This window comes from Eublepharis macularius, chromosome 5 (genome assembly GCF_028583425.1).
Source record: "Eublepharis macularius isolate TG4126 chromosome 5, MPM_Emac_v1.0, whole genome shotgun sequence".
Taxonomy (NCBI): domain Eukaryota; kingdom Metazoa; phylum Chordata; class Lepidosauria; order Squamata; family Eublepharidae; genus Eublepharis; species Eublepharis macularius.
This window is the reverse complement of record NC_072794.1, coordinates 120,698,272-120,714,794: the sequence shown is the minus strand read 5'-3', so window position 1 is coordinate 120,714,794 and position 16,523 is coordinate 120,698,272. Positions and strand designations below refer to the sequence as shown.

At 40.2% G+C, this 16,523-nt stretch overlaps 1 protein-coding gene across 1 annotated transcript; it reads left to right on the top strand.

Moving 5' to 3' along the window:
* The first annotated feature begins 1,833 nt into the window (after positions 1–1,833).
* On the top strand, positions 1,834–15,706 carry GUCA1A (guanylate cyclase activator 1A). Its single transcript, XM_054981304.1, has 4 exons — positions 1,834–2,031; positions 11,492–11,641; positions 14,617–14,707; positions 15,546–15,706. Exons 1-4 carry the CDS (start codon positions 1,834–1,836, stop codon positions 15,704–15,706), a joined length of 600 nt encoding a protein of 199 aa, XP_054837279.1.
* The last annotated feature ends 817 nt before the right edge of the window (positions 15,707–16,523 follow it).

Sequence of the window (16,523 nt, the reverse complement as noted above, 5' to 3'; positions counted from 1 at the left end):
ACAAAACAGAAACAGTTTGGAGCTATAAATGCAGAAAAGCTTCAAGATGAAGTAAGAACAAATGATTTGTTGCGGAATTTTGACCCTCAGTGGAGCTCTCATTCCTCAGCAGATCAGAGGGAATTTCCTAAAATCCTCTGATTACGTATGGGCTGTCCCCAGCTCTTAGCAGACATGGTAATTCCCCTGTTATAAACAAATGTACCCTTGTTCTTAATCCCATTTACATAAACTCTGGAAGTGTGCCATGAACTACTCTGTGCTCTGCTGTATCTAACTCTTTGATATGAACTACCTCCTTTCCAATGATACAGCTTCTATTAACACCCAGAACAAACTTCCAGGGTCTGGGTTAGAGAAGATACTTGCTTGGGAAAGAATCACAGAATGAAGCGTTGTGGATAGTTGGGCCCTGACCCCACAATGACTCCTTGGCAAAAGTGGGAGTTGATTGTAGGTCTCTCTGCAAGATCCAACTCTTTACCCTTTGAATCACATGAGTTATTGTAAAACCTTTTGAAAAAATGTTTTTGGTGTTTGAAAAGTTGCCATTTGAGATATTTGGCTCTTTTCTATTGGATATTACATGGAGTGCAAATGTGCAAGGGCATATTCACAAGAAATGAAAAGACTGATGATGACTGGGAAATCAGGTGCCTGTGGTTTTAACGTGTGTGTGTGATTTTGCTTTTCAAAGCTAACTGAATCATAAACGGGAAGTTATAGCAAGTGAAACAATGCAACCCCCCCCTCTCTCTCTGGCCCAAACTGGGGCTTTACATATCCAAAATTTATCTTTACAAGACACTGGGTCATCTAGTTAGACCATTAGGAATGTCAATGTGCAAAGACAGAAAAAATATTTCCACAAGATGTCATGTTCAATTGCTTGTAAGAATAAAGCGCCCGTCTCCTTGGCTAAATGGCTTCAAGAAAGCTAGCATGGCAATTGGCATTAGGCATATGAGAAGTACAAATTGGTTATCATGTACAAGTACACTTACGGTCAAACTAGAGTCAAATTAGGCACCAGGGTTTTTAACGAGTTGGTCCTGGGTTTGCCAAATCCAGCATTGGTTCCTGCAGCCACACAAAGAGCAGTGTGAAAAACAGCCTTTGTGGGACTGCCTTATTTACTATACATTCTTTTAGCTTAAACATGGTATTGTCCACAGTTTTTTTTAAAAAATACAAAGCAATGGTCATTTGTGGTTAGAAAGCAGGATATCTTGCCTATAGTCTGGTAAATCCATGATCCCTTTTGGAAATACCTTAGGAAAATTTTCTTTAGTTCATGATTCCATAATGACATTATAGCAAACAGTAAAAGCACAATAACAGTATTTTCCTATCCTCTGTCCTATTAGACGCTACACATGAGCTGACAAAAGTGCAATGGATTAGAAGCTTATGCTGTCTTCAAGTAAATCCTGCCATTTTAATCTCCTGCAGGGACTATAATCTGCAAGACTCTTCTCCATTTAACCTCCTTTCTATTTTTGTTTTGAACTGTCCATGTCTCTTTTAGGATCCCATCACAGGACTCTTTTCTCATTGGCTGGTAGAGGATTTAGTGGCTACTTAAATGTCAGAAATTGTCTTTAAAGAGACTTTTGTAATTTTAAAACGTCTCCAATTAAGTGTAAAATTTTCTCAGGAAGGAAGCCCTTTTCATCTCCCAGGTATCCATGATAATTAGCTGCCTTTTACTCTTAAGAGATTTGCTGTGTTGTGCTGAACAATTCATACCACAAACGTCTGAAATTCACAAACGGGCGCTTCTAGAAGATATCCACAGTTCTTGAGATACGGGCCCATCTCCTTTGTTTTAAAATGGGGAACATGGATGGAAAGGCCGTGGAGGAATTAAGTGCTACCGAGTGCCATCAGTGGTACAAGAAGTTCATGACAGAGTGTCCTTCAGGCCAGCTTACCCTACATGAATTCAAACAGTTTTTTGGCTTGAAAAATCTGAGTCCATCATCAAATCAGTATATTGAACAAATGTTTGAGACGTTTGACTTTAACAAGGTGAGTATTCAGTTTTTTTGCAATCAGATAATATCTGTATGTATGCACAGTTAGAGATTACATACTAACATAATCTGTATATTTTCTATTTTGTATAAGTAGAACAATAGTTTATGAAAACTGGCTAGAGAAGATTAGCATTTTGCTGGCATTGGATTTTATACTTTTCCAGCTGAATGATGAAGCAGTTTGCCTGTTTATCTTTTTCTGTTATAAAAAACTTTTCTGAGAATTTGGTGAGAATGGTTCAGTCATTTCAGTTGGCTTGGACTGAAATTGCAAAGAATATCCTCATCAATCCCTGAGCCTCTCACAATCAGTTTAGAATAGTACAATATACCCCAAAATTCCTACAAAATAACAGAAGTTTATTTGCTTTAGTTATTTGTTTTATCTTTTGCCTTTGTTTTCTTTTTATGTTCTGTTGTTTCTAATTATTTCTATTAACTTTTTTTTTAAAAAATGTGACCACAAATCACATTCATTTGCAAAATACTAAAGCAGAACATGAACTTTAAAAGCCAGACTTTTAATCTCTCATATATTAAAAACTTATATTTGATATGTCTATTTCCAAATATTAAAGGACAATGGGAAATACAAACTGTTCCAGCATAAACAACACCCTCCCCCCACACACACACCTGCTTGTATTGAAACTGATATTAAACAAAATTATTATGGTTGCTGCTCTACAAGAATATTTTTATCACACAACCCTCCACGAAGTGTAAAAATGTATACTGACACCATGAACTTGGTTGAGCAGGCCCACCAAGGAGGGAGGACTAGGAGGACCAGTGGTGTTTTTATCTGGGGGGCTGTATTGGCTCTCAGAAGACCTGTCTATGGTTGAGTCCTTTTTTATTAGAAGATTATCTTTTAGTTGGGATGTTGACAGTTTTGCTGGTATTCCTATTTCCTGCATGCATTTACCCATTTAACATCATAGAATAGATACAAGATCTTAACATGGAAAGTGAAGTGGTAGCGGACAGGTTCAAACTTGGAGCCTTTTAAGAAGGCTTTCAGGACAAAAGGGCCTATAAGAATTATTTTGTAGGTGTAAGTTCCTTGGATCAGATCCTGCTGCCAGATAAAAGGGTATAAATATGGAATTGGTGTCCTGACGTAAAGAAGCAGTGCTGGCTTTATCCTTGCGACAGCTTTGTGCGTTCAGACATTTCTGCTTCTGTGCAAAACAGATTGGCCATTGCAAATCCTTTCAAGGACATCCAAAGGAGTTTCTGGTTTCAACACATTGCCTGTAAGAAGTCTCTTTTGGTGGAGGCAAAAAGATTGAGAATGAACCAAAAACTGCAGATCAGATATAATTATGGAAGGTCTCTCCAGGCCCCACCATGGCTCCTACCAACCCTTTTCTTGGTGCCTGCCAAGTGTTTTTAGAAAGTGAGAGGGGCCAGGTGGAGCTTTTGCCCAGCAGAACTTCTGAGTAACTGTGCAGATTTTTAAAAAGTTCCTCTGGCAGCAGCTGCTTTACCTCACTGCATTACTGAAGGTAAGCTGTGTATATGCAAGAAAATATTTTTAAACAATATGTTCATTTAAAAATGCATCCTTTTATATAGAGCTTCTGCCTGAAAAGCTGAAGAGTTACTATTAGAGTTATGTATGACCTCACCCCCTGACATTCTGTGGTTGGCTCTGCCTCCTATGGCAGTCATTTTGTACTTGGCTCTGCCTGCTATGGCAGCCATTTTGTGGTTGTGCCCAGGACCCACTGTCAGAATTACAAATGTGCCTGTTTGGGACCCAGATCGGTCCTCTGAGAAGCACACGTACTCCCCGGCTTGTACAAAGATGTCACTTTCAAGATGTGATGCCATCAGGCCACCTCAGGAGCGTATGTGCACGAGAAGCGAAGAAAAAAATGAGTTCCGGGTCCCCCTTCCCCCTGGGAGGATAAGGAGTCCTAGCAACCCTAGTTGGGGAAATAGGTGTGTTCACATCATGACATGCACGTTTCCCTAACAGTGCAAATAGGGCTATTTTAGTCTGGGGAAATTGCATAAAGAGAAGGCTGAAGCTTCTTCTGCATAACTGCCACATCCCCAGTTTAAATTGGGCCCCATTGACCAAGGAAGCATGAAACTCAGTAATCCAAAATTCTTGCATCAGTTACAAGGAGTTAGTAATGTTTGAATCTACCCTTATGAAAAAGTTAAATTAGGTCGCTATTTTCATCCCTAAAGCCAGTCTCAGAAACTGTAGATCTCTTTTTGGAAAGGAAGGAAATTTTCTCAAGGTGGGGTTATTTATATAAGTAGAGGAATATTCTGTGTCTGAAATACACAGTACAAAGGATGTAGGCATGCTTAAAGCAACAAACTGTCATTACTCCTATTTTGTTGTCAAAGACTGAGGCACAAAAGTAAGCTTTCACTTACTGCCCTGCCCCCTTCCATTTAAGTACATGAAGTAGGCTTATGTGGAATTACTGTGAGGCAAAAATCTATAGATAGAATAACTGTCTCCCACACAATAAGCTTTTCATAGGTGCTGTGGCATGCAAGGAAGATCAGACTTCCCACAAAATGCCATGGGCTGGACAGGAGGATCATTTGTCTCCCGTTATTTACAATAAAGACACAGTGAATGTGGTCCAGACAAAATTAGAATTTTTATTCCCGCTGCTTGAAATAGCAAAAAACTTAAGTATATGCTTATATTAATCACACATCGGGGCTCTCAAATGTTTAATTGGTAAATAAAAGCTGTGGGAGGGGAGAATTTGGATTAAGACAGAGGCATTTATATTGTGCTATTTTCCAGATTTAGAAAGGTTCGCCCAAACTGTTTGTCCCTTTGGGTGAAACATATACAGTACGATGGTTGTTGTGGGTTTTCCAGGCTGTATTGCCGTGGTCTTGGCGTTGTAGTTCCTGACGTTTCACCAGCAGCTGTGGCTGGCATCTTCAGAGGTGTAGCACCAAAAGACAGAGATCTCTCAGTCTTCCCCCATGCCCTTTGTAATGGGGTTACAGGTGGAAGAGGTTTAGCCCTTCCCCCATGCCATTTTCCTGAGTTCAAAATCCCCCCTCTTCACCCACTATTTTCCCCAGGGTTGAAAACAATGCATAACCAATACAGGCAAATAGGAATTCCAAGGGCCATTTGAGGTTGAGATTGAAAACAGTATTGGTAGAGAGGAGGAAATCTACCACAACATGCCACAGCCCCAATCTGCATCTACACCCTAGAACTCTTAAGAGATCTATTTATGGATTTCCCAGTGTCTCATTTAGTTAGTCCCTTAGGTTTACTCATCTTTGGCTGGCTGGCTCATTCTCTGTGATGAAGCAGATAGGGATTTACTGGAGTTCTGATGTAAAATGGGAATTCTAGTAACTCCAAACTGAGTAACAGGATCAGTATAACAGCAAGTAACACATAATACCAATTTAGGGCTCCCAAATCATTCTTACAAACAAAAAATTGGGGTTAAAGCCTTCTTAGTGTTCTGACATTTGTTGTATGAAACCTATTTAAATCAAGTATACGGGTAAAATGGGCACTGTATGACACTGTGTTCAGTGTGCCTTATGTTGAAAAAGAAAGTTCCTGAAATAGGAAATTAATCCACAGACACAAATAACTTGTAGTGATACTGAAGAAAGTTCTGCAGACAGTATTTTATTACCCTGTACAATAAATGTCAGCTCCTGATCACATCAAAGACAACTTATATGAAACATATAATAGCATCCACAATTTACGGTTGAATTTTTAAAAAATCTTTCCAGAAATACTGTTTGGCTATAGGAGTTTTGTTAAACTAGCATTTCAAATGGTATTTTCAGTGCAGAATTTTCTATGGAATTTAAAATAACCTATGTTATGAGTTTGTATGCAATATCTGCTTACTGAAGTTGATACTATATTTGGTTTTTTATTGCAGGATTTGTCCAATGGCAGCTTAGAGACCAACAGGATTTTCAGGGTATAAGTTTTTGAAAGTCAGAGCTCCTTTGTTCTGATACCCAAAGGGAACTCTGACTTTCAAAAGCTTATATTTTGAAAAACTTATTGGTCTCTAAGGTGGCACTGGACTCAAATCCTGCTGTTCTACTGCAGACCAACATAGCTACCCACCTCAAATTGGCTTTTTATTGTAATACTCAAGATGGGTAGCTGTGTTAATCTGTCTCTAGTAGTGGAAAAGAGCAAGAGTCCAGTAGCACCTATAAAACTAACAAAATTAGTGGTTGGGTATGAGCTTTTGTGGTATCTGAAGAAATGAGCTGTGGCTTATACCCTACCACTAATTTTGTTAGTCTCATAGGTGCTACTGGACTCTTGCTCTTTTCTGTTGTAATGCTGAAATCCAGTATATGATATGTTCATAATAATTTTTGGATAATTTATCAATGTACAGTTTTTCTCTCTCTATTTATTGTGCACTGAATTCACATAACAAAAAACAAACATAACAAAATTAGGGGTTCTTAGAAAGTACTCATAATTTCCAGTTCATAATATTCATCAGGGCACTGATTAAATATTATAATTCTGGGAGATCTCCAGGCTCCACTTGGAGGCTGGCAATCCGAATGTGAATACAGAAATAACTCATTTCCTCCTTGCCATTTTCCTGACCTCACATGGCCTCCAGAGCTGTTATTTGCCCCACTGGGGTAAATATTTTTTATCTTTTTAAAATGTATTGTTATTAGTGCAAAACAAAAAATTAAAAACAAATAAAAAAGAAAACAGTGCTGGCTAGTGGCCTCAAGAGATTCATCAGTAAAGGGATAGGGAACCCATCAGTAAAGGGATAAGGAGAGACCACGGACCACTACTATTGCTGCAAACAGTGAGGGATTATAGACTTCACTACTATTGCTATAAGTATGATCCTACTGGGAAGTTCCATCAGTCATGGAATTTTTCTTTCTTTCTTTCTTTCTTTCTTTCTTTCTTTCTTTCTTTCTTTCTTTCTTTCTTTCTTTCTTTCTTTCTTTCTTTCTTTCTTTCTTTCTTTCTTTCTTTCTTTCTTTCTTTCTTTCTTTCTTTCTTTCTTTCTTTCTTTCTTTCTTTCTTTCTTTCTTGCAGACCCATTGCATGTATATTGAAATGTCATGATATTGATTTTACTGACTGACACTATGTAATCCACCTTGAGTCTCAGTGAGAAAGGTGGACTATAAATGATGTAAATTAAAAAAAAATACTGGGGTAAACATAAGATTTCTCTGAATTGTAATTTTTTACCAATGAAGCACATAGCCGCTCAGGAGGTCCATCTGAGACTGGAAAGAGAGCGTAAAGGGAAAAGTCAGTCACCCTCTTGATATCACTGCTTCGATCCAAATTGTGGGTCCTATGTCTATATAGCCATTTTAAAAGTGCTGGAGATGTTTATGAATCTCATCTGGTTTGACACTTGCTGGGCAAATTGATTCATTTGTTATCTAAAAATAAATGAGCATGATGTTGAATCACTTTCTGATTTGTCTAATGCACTCTTTATTAATTTAACAAATTACTAAAATTTGGGGATTTTGGAAACAGGTAACAGGCTAGTAAGCAAATACCATTAAAAAAACTTGTCAGCACATACCTCTATTCTCCTTTGACCAAAATGGGCACAGTTAAATTTGGTTGCAAATTTCTACTATGCTCTTATATGTTCTTATGGCTTAGTGACATCAGTGGTACATAAATTGTACAACTGGGTATGTGTGTGTGTTAAATGCTGTCAAATTGTTTCTGATTTATGGCAGCCCTATCAATTAATCCCTGTCAAAACTTCCTGTCACTCACTAACAACTGTGCTCAGTTCTTGCAAACTCAAGGCTGTGGCTTTCTTTATTGAGTTAATCTGTCTTCAACTTTTTCTAGCATTATTGTCTTTGGAGGGAGGGGCATGGGGTCGTAGAATCCCATAGGGATGGAACCAAAGCTTCTTTCCCACCAACTGAAGAGAATTTCCACTGATAGAAGACGGAGGGATAACTTTTTCAATTCCCCCTTTCCATTGCACATCCCCACATCACACCCAGCTCTATTCCTGAGGGTTCTTGATGCCCCGCCTGGGGCAATAGTGTTGTGGGATAGCAGGGGGGAGGAGCAGGAATATTATGATTTTGAGCAGAGCTCCACTCACTGTATTTCAGCTTCCTCCAACCCAAAATTGTGAGAGAAATTACTATGGAAATTATAAGAGGTTAGAGTTGGAGGCCTGATCAGGCCATATAAATTAATCATCAGAACACCATGTGAAATTAGTGTGGGAGCAAAGAATAATTTCCTCAGTCTGTTTCTTCCTACCCATTCACCCTGCCTTATGATTACATTTTTGCACTCTGCTTCCACTGCTACATGTAGTAATTTAATTATGCCCATCATAGCGTAGGGCAGTTTCATTACTAGAGCGTTTAGTAAGAAAATAAATCTAATCTCCTACTGCTAGCTTTCAGAAGATAATTCTGGGGACTTGCTGCTCAGCTTCTTGGCCTTTGGCCTGTGAGGTCCCACAAGGTCCCATCCTATTCCTCTTGCTTTTTAACATGTACATGAAACCACTGGGCTAGGTCATCCAGAGAGTTGGGTTGGTTGCCACTATGCAGATGACACTCAGCTCTATCTCACACATCCAGCTGATCCCAGAGAGTCTGTAGAAACCCTGAGCTGGTACCTGGACGCAGTTTTGGAGTGGATAAAAATGAAGCTTAATCCCAGATGGAAGTGCTACTGATGAGTGGAAGGTCTGAACCAGGATTTAAGGTGTCATCCATTCTGGATGGGATTGCACTTCCCTTGAAGGAATGGGTCCATAATTTGGGAGTGCTCTTGAACCCAGGTCTGCTGGACAAACAGGTAGCAGCTGTGGCAGAGTGCCTTTTATCAGCTTCAACTGGCTAACCAGCCTTTCCTGGTTGAGAAAGATCTGGCCACTGTAGTACATACTTTGGTTACATCTAGATTAGATTACTGCAGTGAGCTCTGTGTGGGGCTGCCCTTGAAAAGTGTTCAGAAATTTCAATTGGTGCAGAATGCTGCAGCCAGGATGTGGACTGTAGTGGGTTGCAGGGAACATATCACGCCAATTTTGGCTCATCTACTCTGGCTTTTTTGTTTTGTTAAGTTTTCCCTCAGTGATCCCTTCCCCCTCCCCAACGTTTTAACTAGTTTTTAAAATCTTTTGTATATATTTTAAATTCTGATTTTAAATTGTTTTATTGATCTAGTTGCGTGTTGATTTTAAGGGCTTTAAAGGTGTGTTTTTAATTTTTATGTTTTAATTTGTTAGCAGCCTTGGTGGCCCTGTGAAGACAAAAAGGTGGGGCAAAAAAAGCCAATAAATAAATAAATAAATAAATAAATAAATAAATAAATAAATAAATAAATAAATAAATAAATAAATAAATAAATAAATAAATAAATAAATAAATAAATAAATAAAGAAAGAAAGAAAGAAAGAAAGGAAAGAAAGAAAGAAAGGAAAGAAAGAAAGAAAAAGAATCACCAGCTTTGCTGTTCAGATTGAGAGTCGTCCCAGATCTTTTAATCTTCCGGTCTGGCCAAAGCAAAAGACCCATGTAAAGCAATCTTCTATTTCTGAACAGGAAGGTCAATCTGTAGAATAAATAAGATTAAGGGTAGATATTGAAAGGCATTTTTAAAAATTCCATTGATTTCAAACGAATTTGGTAAGCAAGCTTCTGAAATGTCATGAAATAAACTTTTGTACGTCAGTGTTTAAATTCCTTATCAAAGGGTGCCCAAACTTGACTGTATGGGCTAGAATACCAACAGCTATTTTAGTCCTTGGTTGTACCCTTTGGGATTACTGACTTTTTTCATCGATAGCAGACTTCATGCTATATCACAAACTGCTTTCAAAAACTCCTTATATTTCAAATGTGGAATGGCATAAAGGGTTGTGGTTTAAGCAACACCTTGAAAGACTCCTTGAACATGCAGAATAGTTTTTCTTTGGCTCTGACCCTGGTGAATGAATCAACATACAGGAAATCCAGACTGGTAATTAGGTTCAACTTTGTTAAAACTTAAGCTGGCTTTTGTGCCTATAGAATAAAGCTGATTAACTATTTTGATCCTGAGGGAAATAGGTTGAGTTGCTGTGGGAGCATATTTTGGATGAATTTCCATTTGCTTTCAGATTGTGCTATCTGAAATACAGAAATGTAAAGACAGAAGAATCCAGATTTGTAGGTTTTTAAATAGTTCAGCTATCTGAAGATGGGCACAGAACTGAAAGGCCCCCTCTGACCACCACAAAAAGCTGTACTGGGAATCATGGGAGCTGCATGGAAAAAAGCCATGTGAAACTTTGTGTGTTTGTGTGTGTGTGTGTGTAAGTCAGTACAACTAAATGAAAAAGCTGGCTGGATCGAACCCGTGGTTTGAGCAGGATGTTTCAGAATTTGTAAATAGGTAGAAATAGATTTGAAATGTATAATTCATGCAAATCCACCTTAATTCTGACATGCAACTTCTTCAAAACTTCCTTCAAAAAACGTGGACAATACCTAAACCTGTTTAGATAGTATGTTAACATACACTAAGGATACAATGCTAAAACAAAATGAAGTACAAGGGCAAAGACTAAAAATAATCAAGCTCACAGGGAAAGTAAATCTCCAGTGGGAACAAATCTAGGAAACCTCTGGGTACAAAGGAATATTGACTCTTTCCTTTCTTTATATTTTCCCCTCTTTACATTGCAAAGGAACTCTGAAAAGGAGTACATTAAAATCCTTTCACTTGTTTGTGATACATCGGTCAGAACATGAATAGAGTTCAAAATAGATATGCCATGGTGAATTTACCACATTAGCTCTTTGCATGAATCCACTGGAGAAAGATGGCGGATATGATTTGAATGACCTCCCTTCAGTTAATTTTTCCTATTGTAAACTCCTGTATAACAATGACAGAATGCCTCTGTCCAGCCTAACAGCAAAGTTTAAGATTATTGTAGCTTTGGAAACATTGAGATATTCCATTATAGCGGAAACGAGGCATATAGCATTGGGTCCAATGACTTCCTTCTGCTAAGTGAGGATTCTTGCTCCAGTGGGTCTTGTTTTTAACAAAGGAGTCTTGTACCTCTGGAGAAAGTCTCCTTCCCCTACAGCAAGACTTGTCACTTGCAGAAGGAATCTCTAGGAATCCAGTCATTAAACAACAGTTATAGACAAGTGGAGAATGGGACCTACAACTTTTTTTGTATAGGCAGATTATCGCAGATGAATGCATGTTGTTAACATTTCTGTGAATGCATTTTGGCAAGTGCAATTAGTGTTTCTGATTCCCACTGATTGTCCATCCGTCCGTCTGTCTAGCCAGCCAGCCAGCCAGCCAGCCTCATATATTGAAGATATACTTGTAGCAGTTTGAAGATATAGTATACCAAAACATCAACATTGCTATAACTCATACATCTAATCTGCTGTTTCTTGTATTTCAATAGGATGGCTATATTGATTTTATGGAGTATGTGGCAGCTCTAAGCCTAGTCTTGAAGGGGAAAGTGGAACAGAAGCTAAGATGGTACTTCAAACTCTATGATGTGGATGGAAATGGCTGTATTGACAGGGATGAGTTACTAAACATAATCAAAGTAAGTTATACTTACTGTAATAATACATTTATTTATTTATTTATTTATTTATTCAATTTATATACCGCCCATCCCCAGGGGCTCTGGGCGGTGAACAGTTAAAATTGGTAAAAACAAAAACTAAAATCAATATACAAATAATAAAACAAATTAACAAGGTGCAGTGGTGGGGAGAACCCTCCCCCACCCCAAAGGTGGGAGGCCGACATGGCACCGCCCCCTTCAATCACCAAACGCCTGGCGGAACAGCTCTGTCTTACAGGCCCGGCGGAACGATAATATGTCCCGCTGGGCCCGGGTTTCCATTGACAGAGCGTTCCACCAGGCTGGGGCCAGGACTGAAAAGGCCCTGGCCCTGGTTGAAGCGAGGCGGGCTTCCTTAGGGCTGGGGACCACAAGTAAATATTTATTCGCTGATCGGAGCGATCTCCGGGGAACGTACAGGGAGAGGCGGTCCTGAAGATATGCCGGTCCCAACCCACTCAGGGCTTTAAAGGTAAGAACCAACACTTTGAACCTGATTCGGAATTCAACTGGAAGCCAGTGCAGCTGGCGCAGGACAGGTGTGATGTGTCTGGTAAGGTATACCAGTCAGGACCCGTGCCGCCGCATTCTGGACCAGTTGTAGTTTCCGGATCAGGCCCAGGGGTAGCCCAGCATAGAGTGAGTTACAGTAATCTATCCTGGAGGTGACCGTTGCATGGATCACTGTAGCCAGGTCCTGGGGCGTCAGGTAGGGGGCAAGTTGCCTGATCTGACGAAGATGGAAAAATGCAGACTTGGCAACCGCCGTGACCTGGGCCTCCATCGATAGGGAGGCATCCAGGAACACACCCAGACTCTTTACCACTGGCAAAGTTGCCAGTGGTGTCCCATCCAGGGCAGGGAGCTGGATCCCAACATCTGGCAGCCCCCGTCCCAGCTGCAGGACCTCCGTCTTCACTGGGTTCAATTTCAGCCTGCTCTGTTTCAACCATGCCGTCACAGCCTCCAAAGCTCTGGCCAGATTGTCTGGGGCCGTGTCTGGCCGGCCGTCCATCAACAGAAAAAGTTGGGTGTCATCTGCGTATTGATGACAACCCAGCCCAAACCTCCGCACCAACTGGGCGAGGGGGCGCATATAGATGTTAAATAACATCGGGGAGAGTATCGCCCCTTGGGGAACCCCGCACACCAAAGGGTGACGGGGCGATAGATCTCCCCCGAGCGCCACCCTCTGTCCCCGACCCTGGAGAAAGGAGACCAGCCACTGCAAGACTGTCCCCCTAATCCCCACATCGGCATCCCCCACATTACTGATTGCATTTAGCGAATGTACCCAGAAGACAGGGGACAGCTCCCTTGATTGTTTCCATACATGATATTAAATAAGTACTTTTGATTCTCTCATGCTGTATATGCCTTATATGGCCAATATGACATCAAATGTGGAAGAGATATTGACCGTACAGTCAATGCAACATAGTTTTTATACCTTAATAATGAGATCTACATAAACCTATGCAAAGCTTGAGTGAATACCCTTGAGACTGGAATGTCTTTTATGATGGTCAGCACTGAACAGATCCTTTCATTATATTTATGCAATGATTTTCTTGACTCATTTGGTCATTTCTGTGTAACCACACTGTGATCATGCAATGGGCAAAATATAAGATATGCTCATGATATGTGCCCAGTGTACATGAGAATATAATATCATTGTGATGAAATATAGCCAGTGCTGTTATATGATTGCATATCTACCTTGGATTTAATTCAAGTGATTCTCCTCAACTATGTAAGAAATCCTTCCAGTTTATAACAAGTGGAGACCCACAAGCATTTGCAAGGGGCATCTCATTTTCCTTTCCTCCACCATGCCCTCCTTCGCTTCCCTGCATCCCCATAGTCTCTCCCTCTTTTCCTGCTTCCTTCTCTCCTTCCCATCCACCTTTGTCTGCCCCCTCCCATCTTCACCTTTCCCCTTTCTTCTCCCAGCAGCCTGTCCCCTATGGCCCAGTTGTGTGGTACCAGCTGAACCGGGCCCAGTTGTGTGGTGGGGAACCTGCAATGACTTGCGGGGCGTAATTTATTTTTCCCTGTAACCCCTTCCGCACACTATTTCCTCTTTCCCTTCTCCTGGCAGCCTCCATATGCTCACCTTTCCCTATGTCCTTCTGTCCTTCAAACCCACTAAACAACTTATCTCTTATATGCCCCCCCAATCTTTCTTAATTTACTTCCTTTGTATACTGTCTTTCTCCCCAGTGGAGATGCAAAGCAGCTCCTTGCTGCTTGCTTCCGTATTATCCTCACAACCCTGAGAGGTAGGTTAGGCTGAGAGCATGTAACCGGATTAAAGTTACCAAATAAGCTTCCACAGCAGAGTGATGATTTGTCCCTGGGTCTCCCAAATCCTAATCTAACCACTACATTACACTGGCTTTTGAACAGTAGCAAACAACCAAGCCTGGGTGCGATATGCAAGTCTTGTTGTATCAAGTCATCTAGTGGTTGCTTCTGGGCCTGGCCCCTATGAGTCCTTTATCAAAGGCCAAAACAGCCCTGAAAATGGCCCTGGCCCCTCCCCCTGCCTTTTACTGACAGAAAACAAGCCCTGAATACTGGCTGGACTGTTAATAGTTGCCTAGCAACAGCCACTGAGAGCATCTGGTTTAAAGCTACACACATGCTTTTTATCATTTTAAGTGTATTTTTTTAGGTTTCATATTTTTCTGCAAACCTGGGGCATTTTTCAGGTGTTTAGGAATATCTGTTTTAGCAATATCTGTCTTGTCTGTTCATGGCTCCAGTCTCTGGATTTAAGTATCTTCAGAAGAGGGTCACTTGGCTATTAGTATAAAAAATGCTCAGTGGGAAATGTAAGATTTCACAAGCTGAATGAAGGTTGAAAAAAAATTACCTATTGTTCTCAAATGAATACATCTGAATCGTACACTCATTAGATATTCTCTATCTCAAATTTCCTGCAGGCAATTCGCACCATTAATCCATGTCAAGAAATAATGTCAGCACAGGATTTCACAAACATGGTGTTCGATAAAATTGATATCAATGGAGATGGTAAGAATCTTTCTGTGCATTCTGAGCTGCTTTGTTACATTTGCAGATACACAAATATTGAATGGAATCTAGCAGTGGGTCACCATAGGAGTCCAGTGTGAAGGCTGCAAATTGACATGAGTGTGTTGAGGATAATGCAGCACAAGAGCAATACTAGATGCTAAGGTAAATAGCATGTTGTGCAGGTCAGTGAAAAGACTAGTGAATTTAAAGGCAGCTGCAAGGGGTTGAGGTCAGGAAATCACATTGAGCTACTTAAGGCAATTATTTTGCTTGTTCAGGGGAGGAAATTGATCAAGATTTATATATTAAAGAGATTTCAGATGGCAGACAGCTTTGCAGTTTACTGTTTATAACTCTTATTAATTTTATCCCCTCCTGCCTCCAAAGGGTTCAGTATATTTTGTTCTTCCATCTTGCATTTTATCCACACAACAGCACAATGAGATAGGTTAGGCTGAGAGAGAGAGAAACTGGACCAATGTCACTGATGGATCTGAGGCTGTTCTCTAGATAGTGCTGGATCTCAGCGAATGTAAAGAAATGTAAAATACCATTCAAAGGAAACTAAAATATGGATTCAAGTTAGCTATGATAGATCCTTAAAAGTTAGGCTGATTAACTATTGAAAGGGCCTATTATAAGGAACAGGCGGATTCTCTTTTCTTTGGAAGTTAAACCAGAGTGCATACATGTTCAAAAAATGAGTGAAGGCAGAAATGTATAACAATGCAGGAATAGTTAGATGGGTTTCTATGCCTGCGTTACACAGGAATTAAATCCCATTCATTTCTTCAGACTGTACATGAAATGGGCCCTTTTACGTTCGTTTCTGCAGGCGAGCTGTCTCTGGAGGAGTTCATGGAGGGCGTCCAGAAAGATGAGCTTCTGCTTGATATCCTCACCCGTAGTCTGGACCTGACACACATCGTACGAATGATCAAGAATGATGGGAAAAACCCTAATGAAGAAGGGGGGTCAGCAGAGGCAGCAAAATAGATGGAAATAGATTTGGGGAGGGTTTGGTTTTTTGATATGTTTTTTAAAAAAGAAAAAAGTGAAAAAAATCTAAATAAATGTAATATTATATAAAGAAAAATTCAGGGACGCAAATGGGACAGCACTCAAGGGGTCTCTTTTTTATAACATCACCTTAAAGAGTACAAGCTTTAAGTGTTTCTGTGTAATCAAAGACATAAAAATCCATTGTGATTGTGAACACATGGAATTATAATTACTACTAGTTTAAAATACTTCAGAGTTGCCTGGGAAATAAAGGCAACTACTGGTGCTTTTGCTGGACAGAAGTGTTAAAATGTAAAGAGAAGAAAATACTTAGCTGGCGGATCCCCCCCAGAATAAAGTTGTCAATTTCGGACTGAAAACCCCCTGGAGATTTGGAGGTGGAGTCTGGGGAGAGTGGGGTTTGGGGAGGGACAGGACATCAGCAGGTTATAATACCACACAGTCCACCTCCAAAGCAGCCATTTTCTTCAGGGGAACTGATCTCTGTGGTCTGGAGATGTTGTAATCCTGGAGGATCTCCAGGCCTTGCCTGCAGGTTGGCAACTATATATAAGTTTTGGTGAGGGAGGCCCACAAAAGGGCAATTCCTGAATGGTGCCACAAGAATCCCTGTGCCATCTGACTGCCTCTGAAAGCTGATGCTGTTTGTGGTGAAGAATATAAATTAGCTGGAAGGGAGCAGTACTATAGAAAGCTGAAAAGTAATAAAAAATGTTGCAAACGGCCACCAATTCCCCTTAGCTGCAGTAGATTTTAATGACATCAAAAGGTTTACTTCTACTGGTTGGAA

Bases quoted from the DNA above. Each gene is read 5' to 3' on its own strand.
- GUCA1A (XM_054981304.1), top strand. From the start codon at position 1,834: ATGGGGAACATGGATGGAAAGGCCGTGGAGGAATTAAGTGCTACCGAG. The intron at 2,032-11,491 runs GTGAGTATTCAG...GTATTTCAATAG, and splicing joins AGACGTTTGACTTTAACAAG to GATGGCTATATTGATTTTAT. The intron at 14,708-15,545 runs GTAAGAATCTTT...TCGTTTCTGCAG, and splicing joins AATTGATATCAATGGAGATG to GCGAGCTGTCTCTGGAGGAG.